Source organism: Pyxicephalus adspersus, chromosome 6, assembly GCF_032062135.1.
Source record: "Pyxicephalus adspersus chromosome 6, UCB_Pads_2.0, whole genome shotgun sequence".
Taxonomy (NCBI): domain Eukaryota; kingdom Metazoa; phylum Chordata; class Amphibia; order Anura; family Pyxicephalidae; genus Pyxicephalus; species Pyxicephalus adspersus.
This window is the reverse complement of record NC_092863.1, coordinates 42,496,576-42,518,276: the sequence shown is the minus strand read 5'-3', so window position 1 is coordinate 42,518,276 and position 21,701 is coordinate 42,496,576. Positions and strand designations below refer to the sequence as shown.

Genomic DNA, 21,701 nt, shown 5'->3' with positions numbered 1-21,701 from the left:
TTAAAGCCTCCTGTTGACACTACTTGGATTATAGTGTAATATACGCGAGGTGACACACTTACACCTATGTGGACCTGGTGTTAAATGTCTATGAAGAAATATACTGTAATACCTTGGATAGTAATCCTTATATCAGTCATACTGCTATCAGATATTTATGGATAATATCTTTCCCAGTACTGTAGTTAAATGTCTGTAGATGCTGTTAACAGATAAGACACGATGGCTATAGTCAGATCCGTTCCATGCATTGATTTCCAAATATGTTGTTAGAAAGGTTAACAGGTGAATAATAAATACCTTGTTACCACTTGTAAAAATTTAAACGTTATATATGGAAGTGCTATTTATTCTATTGCAGTTTGTGGGCCATGATTTAACATCACCAATGCGACATTAAGATGCTGCATCTTATCCAGTGTTGTAGTGATTACTGTCACAAGAAGTTGATCTCCATTTCTTGAGGGATCTGCCTATCTTTGGCACAGCCGTAGCTGTTTGGTGCTCATACAATGGATGATTAAGGCAAGCTATACAAAGATTTATGTTCTTCTAGCTATAAATGGGTAATGGAGGTAAGTCCTCTTGAGGTATAATGATCTTTGCATGTGTATGTTCTTGTCTGCAGAGGTTTTTTTTAACATTTTGTAAAGTCTGTGCAATTAATGAGCAATTGTAGCCTTCCTCCACAGAAATTGTACACAACTGCTTATAAGGGGAAGATGGATCTGTCATCTTACCTTTGTTGAGAGTTCTCTTCTTGTGTAGACAGATTTTTATAATATAGTTAATATAGAACTCCAGGGCAAAATCTATGGTTTGAAAGTATTTCTCCATTATTTAAATTTGCCCTACTTTTAAGAAAGTACACACAGATCCTGCCAGTCTTTCTGTTGTGGCCTCCATTTCTTTGTCAGGTAGGAAATGTCACTAACCTGGTGGCAGCGTTATCGGCCCTGGGAGCTATGCTTTCCCCTCATCTAGTAGTGACGTCATGATTTTGCCACATCCTATTAGTGCCGGTGTTGTAGACCCTTGAAGCTGTGCTTTCCAATTGTCTGAATGGCGATGTCTTGACGTTGCCACATCATTGTCAGTGCCAGCACTGGCAGCCCTGGGAGCTATGTTTTCCACTCAATTGAATGGTGATGTCTTGACGTTGCCACATTGTTTTTGGTGCCAGTGTTGTTGGCCCTGAGCTGTGCTTTCCAGTTGTCTGAATGGTGATGTCATGATATTGCCACGTCTTGTGCTGCAACTCTGTCAGTGTTAGCGTTATCAGCCCTGACTGCTCCTCACATTCTTTGAGTGTAGCTGACGTAGAAACCTATACTGCAAGAACAGGAAGCAGAAATGGCGTGCATTGGTGTTCATGACCAGATATAAAGTACAACAGAGAAGCTGTTTATAAGGATGTATAATGTATAGACCTAATAATCTAATAGTAAGGGAGGGATTCTTGCTGAAAGCCATGGGAGGCTTGCCTTAAACTCTTTCAGGTCATATAGAGCCAATAAGCCATAAGCACCAAAAACAAAAGATCTGACAATTGCCAAATTTGCTGACAAAATCTTTGATACATAGCATGGCAGTGTGTAAGCAAATCAAATATTGCAAGCAATGTATAGGTCTGTCTATGACAATCCCATGTGTGAAGGAGTCTAAATGGAGGATCAGATTGTCCTGTTAATGCCTATGGTGCTGCTGTATAAAGGTGATAATGACATGTATTGCTGAGATTTTTTTAACAATAAACCTTTATTGTAAGGTTGCTGTATCATTCAGTTTTATCCATTACAATGACTATTAATATAATGAGCTGTCCGTTAAAACAATAGAAACTTTGTATTTCAATGACAGGCTGTAGTCCTTGTTTACATTCAGTCATCACATTATGTCCACAGTACTTGTAAATGGATGAAGTGAGAATTTACTGCTATGAACCTCTTGCTGCCCTATCTGTCATGACTGTTATTTGCTACTTCCTATTTGGAATGGGTAGACACCCACTGTACAGGCTACAGACAGTAGCAGCCTGTAAATTATTCTGCAGCCTTTTGCAGACTGAATTGGCTGTCACGATGGCTGCTGAGGCACGTCCTTGTGTATTCACGCTCCTCTTAGCCTAAGGCAACTGCCTCTTCAGCCTAAACCCTCTCAGGTCTTGGGTAGAAGATGCCTATTATTGTTGGCACTCAGTGTATTGTTCCCTGTGCTCACACTTTATTATATCCAACATAACCCTAAAACATAGGCCACAAATGAACACAATATGGACTGCATATTAAGGGTAGTAATAAGTTCCTGTAAGAACCCAATCTAATTTTTTAGGTGTATTTCTTTAGTACTCATTCCTGCACACTTAGCATCAAATACTCATCCCAGTCTATTCCTGGCATGGCGTGATCGAGTTTGCTGACTTATCACTTTTAATTACTGACATATATGAACTGAACAGGTTCTGTGGCTGATGCAGGTAAGGTGTTGACTAAACCTGTACAACATAGATATGACAGTAATTAAAGGGATGAGTTGTCAAATCTGTTTGTTCTTTTATCCAAGCTTAGGTGTAACATGTATGTGTCCAAGCTGAAATTAATTATAAGATATACTCTACTACTTGGTTGCATTGGAAACACAAGTTTAACCCCTAAAATATGATCATATTATTTTTTTATATATATTGCACATTTGCAGTACAACCAAGTATGCATTCTTATCTTCAATGGCAGTGGATTTTTTTCCTAATAGGGTAGTTTATTTGGTTTGAGTTTTTTTGCATATGTACTGTATACATAGTTACATAGTAGGTTAGTTTGAAAAAAGACGTAAGTCCATCAAGTTCAACCCTTAGGAAAATATACATACAGGATATGTCCAAAAGTATGTAGAAACCCCTCTAAAGTATTTAGTTCAGGTGTTTCTAACTTAAGGTTGTGTTAATGTGGACTCATATAGGTGTGGTGGTCAGGCGTTAACCTAAAATTAGTTTTTTATAATGTTTTTTATTTATTTTAATTTGGTTTAAAAAATAAAATAAAAAAGGATGTGCAGTAAAGATTTCATATTTACCATGATACCAGAAGTGCAGGTCTTATATTCTAGAGCACAGACCAGAATATCAGGATCTCTGGTTATTATAGCAAATATAGTCACCTGAATACATACAGACACCCCTCCCTCCTCTATGACTCTATAGCTAGATTTTCAGACTATAAGAGCAATCAGCCTGTGAACGCTGCAGCATGTTTAGTAGACTCCACTGCCATATATGTCAATAACAAAAATCCACATCATCTTATTTTATAAAGCTGAACAAGAATGTGCATATGAATTAAAATGTTTACATGTGCATGGCGTAGGGAGGGAGCTATGGGTTTGACAGCCTTTTTTATTTTATATTAAGTGAAAATGAACTGTGATATAGAAATCACACATTGATATCGGTTATCTTTTCAGAGTTTTGTAATTGGCAATTACACACATCCACCTTGAGATAACCCCTAAAATGTATCTACTAAAATGAAAAGACTTTAAAGAGAAAAAAGCCTTTATCAAAATGCCCACAGTTTCCTTGAACAGACAGATTAAAATATTACAACATCTGTATCTGCATCTCGATTTTACATCAGGAAAATAAGTATGTGATAAGAATCTATGCTTGTAGTAGAAGTACAGTTCTATATTTCATCCTGTTGTGCTGACTGGTAAAATTGATTGAACTCCTTTTAATTTTAGGGAAGAACATTTGCTAGGGTTCTGTGTAGCTGCTAGCTGGAGTTTGCTACTTCTGCGAATACAAATTACAAGGATGCCCTAAAGAGGATTGAGAAATATTTCAAGGTAACCTAAAATAAACAGGAATGGGACTGTTGATGTTATGATCACAGGTATCAGAATCTCCAATTGTTCTGCTAGTTCCCTGTGTATGATAGACATTTTGCAGTCATGTTTTTGTCTTTTTTGGTGTTGTAACCGGAAGCCAAATTTTGACGTCATGGTACCTTTGCTGCTGTTTGACCCAGTAGAAGAACTGTAACAAGAAACCAAAGGTGCCATCAACACAAGGGCATATAGACAAAGGACAGCAAAGGTCCCATTCCAACCCATGTGTCTGAATGTAGACTGCTGCTGAGGGTTATTTTTGGTTTGGTGATAATATTTCTACTTCCAATTGGATCCTGGGTGGAAATGTGTAAGCCTCCAGATTAACAGTTGCACAATTCCTTATTAGAAGTGATAACAGTTTTATCAAATCACTGGAACTAGGAACTTGGCCATCCATGGTACACCAGTGCTGATTCATTTGTAAGTGATGTAAACTTCCATTGTGTCTACACCTAGAAAAGTGTAAGTTATGTGTTGTTATAAACATTTCACATTCATAGTTTGTTCAGACTTGACCTCCAGTACGTTCCAGGTTTGTTCTTGGTAGAGGGCATCCAGTTTTCAAAAATGAGTACAAAACAAAATTAACTCCTACTAAAATATAAGAAAACAGTTGTGCACATTTTTGAGTTTTGCATATTTTATCAGCCCTAGGAAAAAAACTAGCATACCAAGAACCTGATGTAAAACAAGAGGTTAATGTATAAAATATTTTGCTTTGTCAGCAATCACTGATGCTGGTTGGTTTGATGAAAGTACCTCGATGTGTTCGTTAGTATACAGTTAGGCATTTTGTACATCTCACTAGTGACTGCGGAAATGGTTGTAGCTTTTTTTTTTAATGTTAAGCCATCCTACATCATGACAATCAATAATCTATACTGTAATGTTCATTATGTAATGCTTTTACAGAGGGAATCCTGACCATATACGCTGTCAGGATTTATTTGCGATCACCAGTTTACTTGATAGCCACATCTGCTAGAAACCTGTTACTATACTCTTCGATAAATCATATCAGCAATGATTTTCTGTCATGTTATGGAAAATGAAAATACTTCTGCTGTTTTTTTTTAGAACTCAGGCAGACCTTTAGAAATCAGAGCACATGTTGCTAAATTGGATTGAATTAATCCAGGTTCTGCATTGTTTTATGTCATGTTTTCAGCAATGCATATATCACATGCCTAAATAGTTTTAGTGTATTCTGTAATCTGCAGGGGCTAGATTCAGCATAAATAGGTATTGGCTGTTTTTAGCCTAATAAATTATTATTGAGCTTGAACTCCAGGCAGATAAAACAAATACTATTTAATGTAGCTATGTATTTAGAAAATAATTAAATGCAATGGTATATACAACTAACATAACTACCTGACACTGTCTTGATATAATTGTTATCCCCTATACGGCAGGGATCAGGAGGGGGCAGGAGCACTGAGAGCCAATCAGGCTCTACTTCATGCACATGTGCTAACAGGGAACATACTAATGGGAAGAGACTGCAGATGAAACAGATTTGATAATTAGTGAGTGTGTCTGATCCGTTTCTGTCCAATCGTAAGGCAGTGAGGGGATCTGTGCCCACTTTTTTTTATTTGAAAGCCAGTCATATGAATAAAGTTGGCCTTTTCATGGAGCATGATCATACTTATATTAGTCATAGATGGGCTTCAACCATATGAACAATGGACAGGGTGACATCCTTCTGACCTCTGTTGCACCAAGACCTTCTCTTGTTTCTAATGAGACTTTAATGAGCGGAAGCAGCACCTTTAAAATTTCTATTATTGTGAATATTTGTTTTAGGCATTAAAGAATGATTCCAGAAATACTCTGCCTATCTCACTGGTGTCATATTGGGCAGTAGATTGTAGTCTGAAAGTACAACCATATAATCAGATGCAGTCACCATTCTGCTGGGTTTAAAATCTTATCATCGCTTTTCCTGACCGACATGACTTTGGTATTCATTTTTATACTATAAAGAGGTGTTAAGCACATTAAGATACAGAGAAAAACACCTACTATTTTTGTTTCTGGATAATGTTGATTTTGAATGTTGATGTTTCAGGACAGGATGTTGATATTTGGGTTTATTTAAGCCTATCAGATTTAATCTTTCATCGGTTTAGAAAAGTCATAAATAAGGAGAATTTCTGAACTATGCCTATTGATGTTTTCCTTAGAACATATGCACCAAAGCTAAAAGCTGTTGGGGTAAATTTAAAAAAAATGAAAAACAATAAGAAAAGCTGAAGGACCTGATTTATTAAAGCTCTCCAAGGCTGGGGGGAATACACTTCCATCAGTGAAGCTGGGTGATCCAGCAAACCAGGATTGAAAACATTTGCTAACAAGTAGCAAATGACTTCCATTAAATCCATTCCAGGTTTGTTGGATTACCCAGTTTCACTGATGAAAGTGTATTCTTTCCAGCCTTGTAGAGCTTTATTAAATCAGGCCCATAGTCTCTACAAGCTAGATATCCTTATTGTTGATGATGAAGTCTATTTGGTTGTTGATAGTAACAATTCAACCTTAGTTCCTCTTTTCTTAACCCAGACAATAAAGAGCAAATCTGAAGCAACTGTATAATGCAGCAAAGTCCATTTATTTGCATGAACCTAGTTTTTGCTCTGAAGCCATAGTATGCACACATATAAGCCCATATCAAAATATTTGCATGTGTTCAAAGGCCTTCCTTAAAATAAAATAAGTCTGGCTTTTTGATACATGTAGACGGAAACATATCTGCCGAAACCAATATGTCATGCTGTCATGTTGTAGATTTGTCAAAGAGAAAAAAAAATGTAACCTGTCCTAAGGCAATGGAAATTGTGTTACGACTGTCCTTTGATTCATTCTTGGTAAAGTAAAAATGCTTTGTAAATAAACTAAACAGATATGCAGTGGCTAACTATGTTAATTGGTATATGATACAAGGTCCCCAATAAACCAGCTTGGATATATGATCCAAATAAAGTGATGTTGCCTTTACAAGATCGCTAGCAGAACGGTTCACGCTTGGTTGCCTATCAGGGATGGCTGTTGCACACTGGACTCATGCTGTGTGAGGGTATGGGCAGCCAAGGAGCAGTAGCTGACGGTTTGTCAGAGCCTTTGAAGAAGTGTAAGGGACGAGCCTCCAGGCCAGTAGCCTTTCTAAGGATCCTCACCTCCTGTTTGTCACTTTAATCTCGCCAGCAAGCTGAAAGAGGGGAGCTGATTCTTCACCAGACCTTTAAAAGGCTGCACTCTTTCCATTGTCCACTCCTTTGATTGTGATATAATGTGACAAAAACAGCACACAAAGCCTAGCAAAATGTGTAGACCTCAGTATTATGCACCGTATTGAAACTTTAGTTATTTGATAAAGCTGCAATATGTATGTGTACCAAGCTTAGTATCTGATCACATCCATACTTTTTACCCCAGGAACATTTTTTTAAATATTTATTCTTCAATAATACTAGAATGCTAATTGGTAATGTTTATGTCTACAGCTGAAGATTATAAATAATAAGTAACCTAACTTCAAGAATAGCAATTCCTTTTTGCAACTTCTCCCAATATTTTATTTAATATACATATCCACTGTTCACCAGAAGGAATGTCAGAAAAAACCACTGCAGTGGAACAGATAGTTAGGGGAAGCCATTTTTTTTTACCAGAATATTTAATTAGAATAGATCTTTCTGATGGGGACAACTGTTTAAGGAAATCTCTCCACTTTCTACTTGTCATTTATTTAGGTCAGGAAATCTTCCAAACAGGACATATACAACAAAAAAAAAAATCTGGAAGAAATTTTATTTCTTTCATACTAAAAGAAAAATGTACTGACATAATATATACATACAAAGTATACATGCAATGAGCCTGATGTATCCATGTTCAAGACTGGAGAGGATAAGACTATCATGGGGGAACCTTGGTGATCCATCAAATCTGGAATGGATATTTTCAAAATCTTTTGCTATTTGTTAGTAAACGTTTTCAACTCTGAACCAGATCCATTCCAGGTTTGCTGGATCAACCAGGTTCACCCATGATAGTCTAACTTCTCTAGTCTCGGAGAGCTTTGTTAAGGACTCACGTATTTATTAAAGCTCTCCAAGACTGGAGAGGATACACGTTCAAAGGTGGATCAAGCAAACCTGGAATGGATTTCTTAAAAGCCATTTGCTATTTGTTTGCAAATGTTTTCAATAGTGGCCCAGATCCATTCCAGGTCCTGGATCACCTGGATTCACTCATGAAAGTGTATACTCTCCAGCCTTGGAAAGCTTTAATGAATCAGGCCCAATGTATTCACATGGAAAATAAACCTGTACTTAGAGCCATGCCTTCTAAAAAGGCATCTGTGTGTTCTTTTCAACTTACTGTTAAGCTACATACACACTTCCAATTATTATCGTTGGAAAACGAACGACGAACGTTCATGCACGATATATATGAACGATCGTATAGCACCGATCCTGCACATAGAGTTAACGACACGATCGTTCGTAGATATTGTACACACAATAGATACGATCGTTTGAGCGATAGAGGAACTATGTGCACGACAGGAAAGTGACGGACGTTCGTTCATCACGCATGCTCTGAACATGGACGATCAACGAACGACCGTACACACGAACGATGTTCAACGATCGTCGTCCAATCCGATCCGTCGGTCCGGTCGTTCGTTTCCAGCGACTTTCCTCGTTCATCGGCGTCGTTGGTTACTTTTTTACGAACGATTTTTTGCCCAATCGATCGTTCGTCGTTCGATTGGAACGATAAAAATTGGAAGTGTGTACGCACCTTAACATTGTTGTATGAGTTGTATGTCATACCTGTGTTTGATCATGATGTTGATATGTTTAAGAGAAACAATTGGCAATCTGTTCCAATTATTTGGCAAAAACTACCATAATTTTAGTGGAACTGTGCAGTAGTATAGGTGCAATCAGGTCGCAAGGATTGCTGTTTGCCCTTACAGTATGTCATTTCATTTCTTTTCCATACAACTTGCATTTGACATTTTGCAAAATATTGTTTTGCTATGCTTTTATTTGTACATGCAACTAATTATTAGACACTCCTATTTTTTTATTAGACAAAATCAAACATCTGTTTAGGTAAGAAACTGCTTTAATATTGTACTGTGGTTTCAGTATCTTCTTGTTTCTGTTACTGATAAGTTATCAGCATAGGTAAACACCATCACTGAAGCTTAATAGCAACACTTTGTTTTTCCATGCTCTGCTTATCAATGCTTCTTTGTTGGAATTCACCTTTGCTTGCTTGTTTAAATATTCTGATATTATTCTTGTAAATAATGGGGTGATATAAATTGTAATAAGGGGATTCTGTTGGTGCATGCTTGTGAGTTTAAATACACACACCAACACACGCTACTTATATCATCTGTTCTTGTGAATAATGAAGAGAAGTCATTTCTACTAAAGGATTACATTCTGTTCAGGCATCTTAGTGACAGTGGTAAAACTGCTCATTTTGAGACCCAATCATGTGCATAAATGAAAAAATATAGGTTTTTAAATAAACGATTGGAAGACCCTCGCTTTGCAATGGCACTTTTTTGTGCTGGGGTCCCAGGTTTGAATCCTAGCCAAGACACTAGCTACATGTATGGAGTTTGTATATTCTCTCCATGTTTGTGTGGGTTTCCTCTGATACAAAAAAAACATACAAGGGCCTTGGACAGTACAGGAAAAGAGTGCTATACAAATGTTAGCATTATTTAGTAAGCAAAGTAAAGATTTGCTGTACTTTGCTATGGAAATGTATTCTTCTTCCATACAAGAAAGGGTCACTGAAGACCAAGAAATTCTAGTCATGGTTCTTTTCTCAGAAAAAATAATGTTTTTGTATAGTATTGGTGTGTAGATATTGTAATAAATAGGATTATCTTTTTGCAAAGTAATTCAAAAAACATATGGCTTTTTAGCCTCATAGGTTTCTAAAAAAAATGGGTAAACTCTATTTCTCTAAATGTACGGTATATTCTTTTTCCAAAGAAACAAGATATTTTTCCCCTTTTTGATGTGGCAGTATAATCACAAGTTCATCTTGTTAAGCAAAATATGACTGAAGTACACTTCCCAAGCCTTTTCTGGAATCCTTATTTCACTGAGTTCATTGGAGCAGAAAAGCAGAAGTACTTATGCTATCTCTCACTGTAAACCTGTTATCTCAGGCCTCCCTTCCCTTTTGCAGTTCCATGCTACATTACATGCCATGCATATTTAAAAGATGCGGTAAAATGAATTTATCACTGCTGCCTCTGAGATAACAAATGCTTTAAACTTACATATACATTAACTGTTTATTGGCACAAAGCAGTGACCTGTTTCTTTTTTCTTGGGTAGTGTTTTCATTTTATTAACCTCTCTGCATCAATGTAGAATTAATAACAGAACAATCTACATATTCTGAAATCACTTTAGTATAACTGTGTTATCATTTTTTTTAAATTACCATAGGGTTGGATATATTTTTGTAAGTGTGTCTTGCCTCCCTGGGAAGAAATAATTGATTGCACAAGTGCCATGTCAGCACTGTTACCACCTATGATAACCCCAGATACCCCAGTGCCCTGTCATCATGACGCTTTGCTACATTATGTTGTTATACATACAGCAATTGATTCACCCAAAGGATTACATCAACCTAAAAATTTTGGGTTCTCTTGATGGGGATGTAATTGGTGGACATGTATTATTTTAGATAAATATAGTTACCCACAGTATACAGTAACTTTTTTTGTAATTATCCTGAGGGTTTGAAATATTGAGGTTGAATAAAAATAAGCCAGCTTTGATTAGAGATAGCCACATTCAAAACATACACCTTCCTTGTGTCAGCTTAGTATAGCAAGCATATACTTAATACTAATGTTTTTAGGCTTGAGGGCCAGGTGAATGACTACTAACTGGCTAAAATGGGAAAATATTTTTTATGCACCACCTTGAGCCCTACTCCATCAAGCATGCAACCTCTTCCCCATGTGACAGATCTGAGCAGCCAATTACCAGGTCTGAACACTTCTCCATGGGGAGGAGCAGTGATGTCATCTAGCCAGAGAGTGATGTCATCACACTGTCCTGCAGTAGGGAGGTAACCTGACTATACCTTGTTGAGGATTGGGGTTATTGATGAATGTTCTAACCTTCTTTTATAGATATTGGGTCCTTTTTTTTACCTGGCAGTTTGAACTGATAAAATATTTACTGGGCTTGAGAAACTCATCTTTAGTAAATCATTAATCTAAATAAGGATATCAATGTGGGTATTCACATATATAGATGGAGAAAAATTTAAAATCACCAGTCTCAAAAAAATGCTGAGAAACTACATAATTCATACATCTTTAGAATACTTGCACATTTTTCTGTATGTTATCCATGCTCTTGCCATCCGTGACTTGACAACAAAGCCCTGAACGCCTAAGCAAATGGTGTCAGCCCTGCCTACATTATTGCTGATGGAATAAAAATTAAAAAGACCTATGCTAATCCCCCTCCACATTTCCATAACCCCTACTTGTCTATAGTAAAGAGTTTACAAGATATCTTATGTCAATAGCAATAAGGTTTCCATACACTTTTGCTTTAGAATTACATTGTTTCTAGAAGAATAAAAAAAATGTGTCGGTCTTAAAAATAAAAGAATCAAATAAATTCAAACAACTGTTTTCTTTTTCCAAACACAAAAAAATGATTGAATGCAAAGGTCAGGAGATCTATTTATTATGTTTGCGACTGCTGACGATCATTGTCTGACTCATAATATGAAGGAGGTGAAAGAAGTATATTGCAAATTGTTTCTCAAGTGTTACATTTTTATCACAATGCATTGAGAGAGTTGCTAATTTTTTGTCTCATTGTTTCCCTACAGCCCACGATCTTCCCCAGAACAAGACCTCAGCAGCGGCACAGAATGGAAGCCATTTGCAGTGCCTATCAGTTCACTGCACAGATGACATTGGGGAGTCAAAGGGTAGGACTCCTGTACCTACATGGAGATCACTTCATTCTGACATTTCCAATAGATTTGGAACTTTTGTGGCTGCCCTGACATGAAAAATGAGACAATAAACTTTTTCTTTTTTTGGTTTACTTTCCTAAGAGGCCGCTAACTATAGGTGGACTAATATATTTTTTTTTTAGGTTGGTACCTGCTTAGTGGCTTTTGGACTCGGAAGGGTTAGTTTGAAATAAACCTCATATTTTTGAAACTTTTGCCACAGTATGATACCAGTGTTAATTCTTCATCATCCAGCACATATTATACTTTCTTTTCTTTAAGATATTTCCCTGTAAAGTTGACATATGGTTTGTCTGGGCTAGAGAAGGGCTTTTGTATGTTAAACATGTATATGTATTTTCTTTTCTGCTTTTGTTCATGCTACATAAAAATATTTCTAGTAAAAAGAAAAAAAACGTTTCTGTAAAAGAAAGTTGATGTTTCTAATTAAAATTTTATATTGTATTTGGCCATGGCTGATTCACAACAAAGGGAACTGAATATTTGATCATCTTTTGTTATCCCACATTTAACCAATGAGGCTTTTATTTATTTTTTTTCTGTTTGACTGATGACTTTTAATGTTCATATTCACAGCTATTTTGCACATAGAATTGTATGTTTTTATACATTAAATTGTTGGGAACCTGTTTGCAAAATAAATAGCTTACAAAATAAATACCTTACAAAAGTAAGGTAGATATCCATAAATCATGGCCGTTGATTTCTTAATTCTGATTGTTCCAGTTGCCATGACAGCACCGATTGAACATCAGTGTGGGCATTTTCAATAAGGCAAAATGCAAACTAATGATTAGCAACTTTAAACTTATCATTATCGTTTTGCATACTGCTTTACTAAAAAAGCCTGATGAGGAAGGTATGTTCCCCATTAGATGGTTGGGGAATGGTTTGTTGCCAAAGCATTACCTGGTATCTGTTAAAATATTCATTCAATTTGTTTTATTGTTGTAGAATTTATTGTGCAGATCTGTAAAGTGTATGTATTTTGGGGATTTTATTAATTAAATTAGGTTACATGTTTCATCTATTTATTTAGTAACATGGTGACTTTGCTTACTTTCTTTATTAGCAAACTTCACCAATACTAAAAAAACTTTATGCTGAAAATTTAATTTGTAATATCAAAAGCTATGAACATTCAATGTAAAAGAACTGGGCTTACCCTTTGATTGTGCTGATTTTAATGGAACCAGGAAGGCACACACCTATAAACCAATATATGATGGTTAGGTAGATCAGGTAGGGTTTACCTAAATTTAAAGTTTTTCAAATTTAAAACTTTCTAAAATTGTATTTACTCTCATTATCAAAAAAAGTATACAGACCTTGTACAACAATTGAGAAAGTCTTCCCTGATAGAAATGCTATGGAAAAACTATATCAGTTGAAAGAGCCAAAAGTTCTGTCAGTGGCTGGGTGCAACATACATTGCATATATCATTGACATATAACATCCATACTATGTGTTAACACCGTTTTAAAAGAATGATCTCAATTTCAGACTTTTCCCCTCTCCACTTCATTTGCATGCAAACTTCAGCTCTGGACATGTAAATCATATTCTATGGTACACATAGAGCATTCACGAACATACATCAAATGTCATTTCAGTTTCCAAGGACATTTTATCTGTGCAAAATCAATATTCTTCTCCAGACCTCCCCATGTTGCACAGCATAGGTTACCACAATCACTAGACTTCCAGCAGACACCAGCACCTGGTTAACAGAAGAATAAATAGAAAACTTGCTAAGGTGTCTGGCCTTTGGCAATGCAGTTGTTGGCAAGTCTTTTTAGATCAAAATTTAAAATAAACATGGAATTACCTACTGATACACGTAATCTGAAATTAACTGGTTGAATGTTTTCTTTAGAAGTGTTGGCAATAAAATGGCAAACAAGTCTTCCAACCAAAGAGAACCTTTGCAGATTTTAAATTTTCATATATGTTTGCTAAATATTCATTTATAATCTTGGCCATGGTTGTTAGAATAATTCAAAATTACCCATTTCTCATAATGACATTTTAAAGTAATGCTAAAGAAGCAGTTTGCTGTGCTTTCATCTCCAATCTCTTAAATTAGGGGGGTTTTACCATGCATGAATAATCTCATAAGAAATTACGTAAATGAAAAAAATACCACCGTCAGTCAGTGTATGTTCAATGGTTATTAAATTGAGAATATGATATTACTTGAAAAAGTAAGAGATTTTTCAAATAACCCAGATAGACATAACTGTGCAGTGAAGCCTGGAGGTGAAGATGATCTCCCGGTTGTAAAAGAGTTCATCTCTAAAGGAAAACCTTCTAGTTTGTTTGTTTTTCCTGCATTTCAAATGTTTAAAGATGTTTTGTAAAATGAAAAGCTAAATGTATTCAATGGGGTTTTCTTTATTTCAGCCCTTGCTTATAACAACTTAGGTAGCTGTGTCACTTATGGCATTCTCTTGACCAAAAACACCATTGGCTGTTGGGCAAGTTTTACAATCTGCTGTGTCTTAAATGCTGTAGAGTCACCTTTACACATTCACTTGCTATGGAGAAATTTTAAATGGTAAAGCTTGGACACTTCCAGGTAGTGTAAGAGCTTGCTTCACACCCTTCCAAGTTTCCATTTGTCCATCACTATGATGCGTGTGTTAGAAAGGAGCAAGCGTACTCATTCTCTCTCAGTACCGAAGCCTGCCTGTTTAGAAAATGGCCTGCATTTGGTCTGATGTTGGAATGAGAGTTACTTGAAACCTATAGCCAAATCTCACTGAGTCACTTTTAGACCCCTTTTAGATAGAACAATCCTGAACACTCTTCAGTACTGTGTGGTTTAACACACACTGACATGACATGTGACACTTTACTCTTCTCCATAGAAAAATGAAGGTTTGGCCTTGCTCATAGTATATTCATTATAACTCTCATACAGGAAATGCCCTGATACTTCAAACTAGGAACATTCCTGTTTTTTTATTGAAATGTCTAAGATGGCCATCATACAATAAATGTACTTATGTTTTCATGATTTATGTTACATTTGGAAATTCTTGATCAAAATCTTTTGTTTGGATCTGTTAAATGATTGTATTAGTACATGGCAGTATGGCAGTGACCTTGGGGTGCCAGATTGCTCTATTTAGTAAAAGAACATTACATTGTGCTAACACAGAGCAGGATACACTTTTCCTATGTTTATTTTTTTCGGGGAGCAATGGATAGTGCTTGTTTGTTATGGGTTACTTCACTTTGTCCCAATATATTTTAGGGTTTTATTATGACTCTATAACAACTCAGCCATTAGCATTATGTAACAGTATAGGAATCATGTTGAAAATGCTAACAAAGTACAGATTTTTTTATGTGCTAGCATATAATGAAATGCCTGTAGGAACTCAGTGCTGAACACTTTATTCACCTTGTGCTGCATGTCAGAATGGTGAACATTGCTCCCTCTAGTCAATGCATTGTCATTACTTGCCATCATTTTCACCAGTCAATATGAAACATCAAGCCGGGTTCACTGCCTGTCACTGGAAAACTGACCAATCATCTTATCTGTGAACAAGGACAGCTCAGCTTGTGGACTCATTAATCTATGACCAATTTATCTGCATCCAAACTGCAATACAAGATCACCCTTAACACCATTCCATATCACTACAGGGAATACTGGTTTAATTATTAATTTGTTTCTCAAGCTAGAACCTGGAAAGCCTAAACATTTAATCAAAGGTTGTGAGGACCAGTTTCCTTTTCAGAAAATTCATTTTACATTGGTCATAAAGTTAATAGAATCCATTTATGGGTTAAATTATATAGGCTATCAATACCAAAAATATATCCATAGCTTACCATGAAATCATGTTCTATTTCTATAAAATAGTGTATTTTTTGTATGGATGACCTAGAGTGAAATGAAAATTTTTCATTCTCGTTATTAAAAGAATTCTACATTCTATCTAACCCATAGCAGACTACATGAATATGTTATTTACACACAAGGTGCTCTTTCACTTGTGCTGAGTTAGCCAAATAAACAAATAAGAACATTATCATTATTAATATTGCAATTAATAATATGTTGCTATATGTTTGCAATGTGTCACTGAGTTGTTTTTGCAATAAGCACAAGACTATACTTGCATGAATTAAAATACAGAATTATATGAAATAGTCAGATATTTATTTTCAAGGCTATTGCTTCCAAATAGAGCAGGATTTTATAAAGTACAAAAAAAAAATTTAAAGAAATAAAATAAAGTGAAACTGCACCATTATGGCTATATATATATATATATATATATATATATATATATATATATATATATATATATATATGGCACACCAAAGTTGCAGTGAAATTTGATGATTTTTAAAGTGCTTTTACAGTCTGCTATATCACTTGTATAGTCACATTTATTATTAACAAAAAGATAATTAATTGCTTGCATAAAAATAATATTAAATCTTCCATGTATTAAAGCAGACATTTTATGTTAACTATTCTGTCCTACCTTTTTCCAAATATAAGAATAGCTTGTCTTTGGTATGTGAAATATCACCCCGCAAAGTGTTCACTTTATATTTACTGTTTTCTTCATTATTTGCACCGCTCTCACCATACACTTTGGCCAAATCTGTAATAGTAGCAAAGATGTGAAAAGGGCCCATGGACGTGAGGTGACCTTTGCTGAATCCAATAAAGGCCAGGCTGAGAAATGACTGTATGTCTTTTAGACCCTTGATGACCTTTGCCTACCCAATCTTCTGCTCGGATTTAGCCAGCTGGTTGCCATTGTTCTGGGTTAAAGCCAGCACCAGGGCTGTGAATTTAATCAGTTTAGAAGCATGCATGTTTGTCTGATATGAGTATACACATCTATGCTACCATTGTTCCAAGAACCTATTGTCTGCCAGTTGAATCTTCCAACCACTATCTTGTATTGGCATGGTTAATAGAAATTAGAAACAGCCTATCACTTTGACTTCTACACAGTCATTAGATTTGGTCCATTACAATTTTGTAAACACATCTTAATTTTTTTATGGCAGATCTGGTTTAAATCATGGCATTTTCTAATTACATATACATTGGTCCAGTAAAAAAAGACAATTGGTCTTTAATAGGGATAATTCACATTATCAAAGAATGAGATAAAGCTTTGTTGACTTTAGCCTTTCAATTGTACAAAAAAATCAGTTTTTATAGTTCTTTGCATTCGATTGGGTATTTTATGCAATATAATTTTTGCAACCTATTTACTAAACTAGGTGAAAGATTCTTTGCAAGGGGATAAGTGACTAAGTTAAGATGTCGCCTGTACCAGCTATCTATATTTATTACACAACAGCGCATTATGCATTTACTTTGCTGCGTCACCAAGATAGGGATCTTTATTTTTAGATATGTAATTTCTAAATCTAGTAGCTATAAGTTTAAATTAAATATTATTTCTAGAAAATGCTTAGAGATTTTAATAAACTTTACGTTTAAGGAGATTATCTTTGTTACTAGTATTCTCTGAAAATAAATACCTCTTTAGACTGTTGAAAATGAAAGTGGGTCTACTCATAACAAACAAACAGATTTTGTTTTTGAGTTTTATCTAGACAACAATTGGAATCTGAATGGCTGCTATATTTGCTTTTCTTAGAATTTTCTACATCAAGACCATTGCATTGTCAAAATACACCATTGGCATAATAAATTCCATTATGCATGCGTAGTAAACACATATAAGTAATATTCATTTTTTTAGTATAGAGAGGCAGGTGATACATACTGGGCCTGATAGGCCATAATGGGTAAACCAAGGTGACCCAGCAAACCTGCTAGGGATTGCTTCAAAATTGTTTGCTATTTTATTAGTGAGAATTGCTGAAAGTACAATAACAGTGCAGTAACAGTTTGGTTCATGAAAACAAAATGGGAACACTGATTTATCACAAAAGCGATTTCAAAAACCTATTCCAGGTTTGCTGAATCACCAAGGTGCTCTTACGATGGTCTTTTTTCCAGTCTTGAACTTCAGTAAATCTAGGCTATTGCTTCTGATTTCTAAACGCTTTTGGTTAATCAAAGTTGTCTTTTGAATATTTCTTAAATAGTTCTTATTTTTCATACAAAGGTAATGTGTTAAGGCAGTGAAATAGTATACAGACTTTTGAGTTTTTCTTTGAGTCATATGGAATTGTTTAAGTTATTATTAAGGTTAGCCTTTAGACACATCTGCAGCTATTCACTGTTGTCTATAGAATGCTTACACAGGCATCACATTCTCTATCTATGGGTCACACATGTCAGTGAGAAAGATTTGAACAAGAGGGCTGTATGTGTTCTTATACAGACATAAAATGAATAATAAATACTGGTTTAAAGGGTGCAAATCTCAAATATTCCCAAAAGCCATGTTTATACCCTTACTGTTTGTTGAGTCTGCAAGTTTATAGTCAGCAACCCAAACATGTTTTGTCCTGCCATGTAGCACACCAGTCAGAGAGGGGAAACAACAACATGAATATATGTTAAACTAATAAAAACTATGTTTTGCAGGTTCAGGTGATATTTTATTTTGTATCCATTATATTTGACTCCAATGTATAGTGTACAGGTTGTCACATTTCTCCAGAAGCTGCAATTGTATTTTTCCCTTTTTATACATAAATTGTAGCTCAAATCTTTTCATACAACAAAATTTAAGGTGCCAAAAATGGATAATTTTAATGAATATATCATATATTGTTTTAGTATTTTACTTTGTCAGACTGAACTGTGGTTTAGCAGTCATTTCATGTACCGTGACTCACAAATAGTACAGCTTTAAATCATATAAGAGCAATTTCTCTTCCATAGGATTTGGTTAATAGGATGGGGAAAAACACTGGTAATCATAACTGCATAGCGAACTCTTCTTCAAATGTATTGCACATGTAAAATATGGAAATGTTACTTTGCTGTGTGTTTAGCAATCTGTAATCTTTTATTGACTATTGTTAAATTCATTTTTAAATGCTTGTTTGGAAGACTGTGACAATAGCTCATAAAACCGAGTGTTATTTTTCTTTTTTTAACAGAAATATGTAAAGTGCAGTCTTCTGTATTCATGCATATTGTATATATATGTATATGTTTTACAAAACAGCTAAATAACAATAAATATGATGTTAATGGTGATACGCGTGTCTGTTTTGCTGCAAGAGCTAGAACCTAGCTAAATATACAGTTGAACTGGATTCTTTTTTTTTTTTCAGTCCTTCCTTCGATTTTGTGACCCTAATTGTCGTTTGGCTTACAATAAAACAATAACACCCATTTGCCTGACCTGCAGCCTGTAATTAAACAGTGAGGGTAGCAGATAAAAGATCTCATCCTTCTGATAACTCTGCTCTTTCTTCTCTCAATACCCAATCAACACTTAAGGTCCTCATCTTTCAAAGTTGCATTTGAAGGATTGTATAGCTACTGCAGCTAAATACACATTTCAAATATATACATACAGTAGTTGTTGTTTTAACTTCCAAAAGATTTTTCTGGTAGCACACTTTTTCTTGGTTCAACAATGCTTTGTCAGCGCTCCACCTACAATATTCCAGTTGGATAATGAGTAAGTATTGTTACATATTTTGTATTATTACAAAATAAGGATTACTTGTTACTCTAACTAAGGATGACATTCAAGTAGGTGTTCACTGCTTGCAAAGTTGGAAAACTAAATGTAAATGTTGGCAAGCAGCAATCTTAAAAACTTCATGTTGCTTACTGGTACTGGCCTTTAAAATATGCTTGTCCATTGAATCCCTGGAGGTGTATTCCCATGGGGATAATTTATTGGTCAAGTGTTTGATTGGTATGATTTTCTTTAGAATATTTCTTCTGGCTTCTTCAAAGACATTGACTTCCATGCATAGCATTCAATGTATGCACAATGATGTTAATCTGGGAAAGAGTACAAACCCAGGCTATGTACATATGTCAGATTTCTGCTACTGGAAACTATCTTTTCCTATCATTACCAGTGATGGGAGAATGAATGACCACTGTACACACAGTACAGTTTAGTCCAATGAAGAGGGAATAGGGAGTGAGTGGAACCCTGCTCTGTCCTTCTACATAGGAAATACCAGCAGTCCTCCCTGCTCAGTTTTCCATTGATTCACCAGGTTGGATTTATGAATGATATCAGGGAGCAGCTGTACACATGCTTAATTTTGTAATGCACAACATTCTGGCTAATTATGGCACTCCACCTTCTTTTCAGTGCCCTCCAGTGATGACAGGTCCAGGATCCTGTCAGTGCAGCACCCCCTGAATCCACCAACTTTGTTGCCAACTCTTCTGGGTCTACCATGCTATACTGCAGCCATTGGGTAGCCTCTGATGATGAAACGTATGTACATTCACAGGAATAACATTGTTTCTGGCTTGTAGGCCTATTTGGTCCTTGGTGCTGAGAATAGAACTGGGTTCTACACTGCATGGCAAACGCAAGATGCAGTGTAAAGAAAGAACAAAAGGCCTACAGGAGCAAGGAAAAAGGTCATTTGAAAAAAGTAACTTTGCATATCGGTTCTAATAAAAACCTTTACCTCCTGGTGACTTTTTGTGGACTTCTTCTTTAAAGTGTTCCTAAAGTAATTGATTCTCAAGTTGAATAGAGTAGGGAAGAATGAAAATCCTCTGTGAAGTTTTTAATTCTATCTGTGCCGTTTGTATTGCTATCTGTGTCTGTATCCATTGTCACCAATACTGAAGTTAGACTACGTACATGTCTGATAATGGCAATATAGTGCTCGTCTTCCATCGCCCGGACGAGGAAAGCCCAAAATGAAAGTCAAAGGTAGAGAGAGAGCAGCGGGGTGCCACTCTGCCGTTTCCCCCTCCTCTCTCCATTGAACAAGACAGCGCTGTTGTTCATGTTTGATGTACAGCACTCGTTCATGCATTGTGCAGTCTTTTGTTGTTTTGAAAAGATTGAAAAAGATCCTTTCTAACGGCAATAATTGCAAGTGTGTACCCAGCCTTAGTTGTTACCTGGGCAGGAGTTTATTGCCTGGTTTAATAAAGCTCTCCACGACTGGAAAAGATATACATACATGGGAGAACCTGAATGAGCCAGCAAATCGGGAATATATTTTTTTAAAATATTGCTCTAAGTTGGCAAATGTTTTCAGTCCTGGCCCAAATACATTTTAGTTTTGCTGGATTACTCTGGTAATAGTCTATCTTCTCAAGTCTTGGACAGCTTTTTTAAGTCAGATCCGATATGTTCAATTGATATCTACTTAATCCCTTGCATTCCATAGCTGTTGATAAGTCTGATAAGTCTACAGTGTGGACATGTGTGGTCTGCTTAAAGTGACTGTGTTGCTAAAATCAAATCTGTTTAAAACAAGAAATATCAAACCTATTTTATAAATACAGGCCACATCACCAACAAAACATCAAACACTTTGTGAATCAAAAAATCACAGTATGGGACTTTATAGGCCAATCAATACAAATTTCCTAGTTTTGTTAGTAAAGTATAACATTTTTAATAAACAGATATAAAAATTGTATCTAACATATAAAACTTAGATTAAAAAGGTGCAAACTGCACTTCTGTCCGTTACCACCTATCATAGCTGAGACCTTATGTGCGTCAAACATCAGGGACATTTACATCCAAATTGATCCAATAGTTAAAGAATATATTGAATTATGATTAATATTGGCGAATTATGAATTAAATATAAAAAATATGTATGTTCTAATTGA

General features: G+C 35.6%; 1 protein-coding gene across 2 annotated transcripts in view; it reads left to right on the top strand.

Annotated features, from left to right (window-relative positions):
- MN1 (MN1 proto-oncogene, transcriptional regulator) overlaps window positions 1-19,118 on the top strand; it is a 48,571-nt gene extending 29,453 nt beyond the window's left edge. The window contains exons 2-3 of one of the 2 annotated variants that reach the window (XR_011921402.1): window positions 3,739-3,843; window positions 11,800-11,898. Coding sequence is in view for 1 of the 2 variants with exons in the window: in XM_072415451.1 (XP_072271552.1) it covers window positions 11,800-11,984 (185 nt within the window). In the remaining variant the exon portion in view is untranslated. Of the gene's footprint in view, window positions 1-3,738; window positions 3,844-11,799 lie in introns of both variants that reach the window. The other variant, XM_072415451.1, reaches the window with a different exon arrangement.
- Window positions 19,119-21,701: the final 2,583 nt, after the last annotated feature.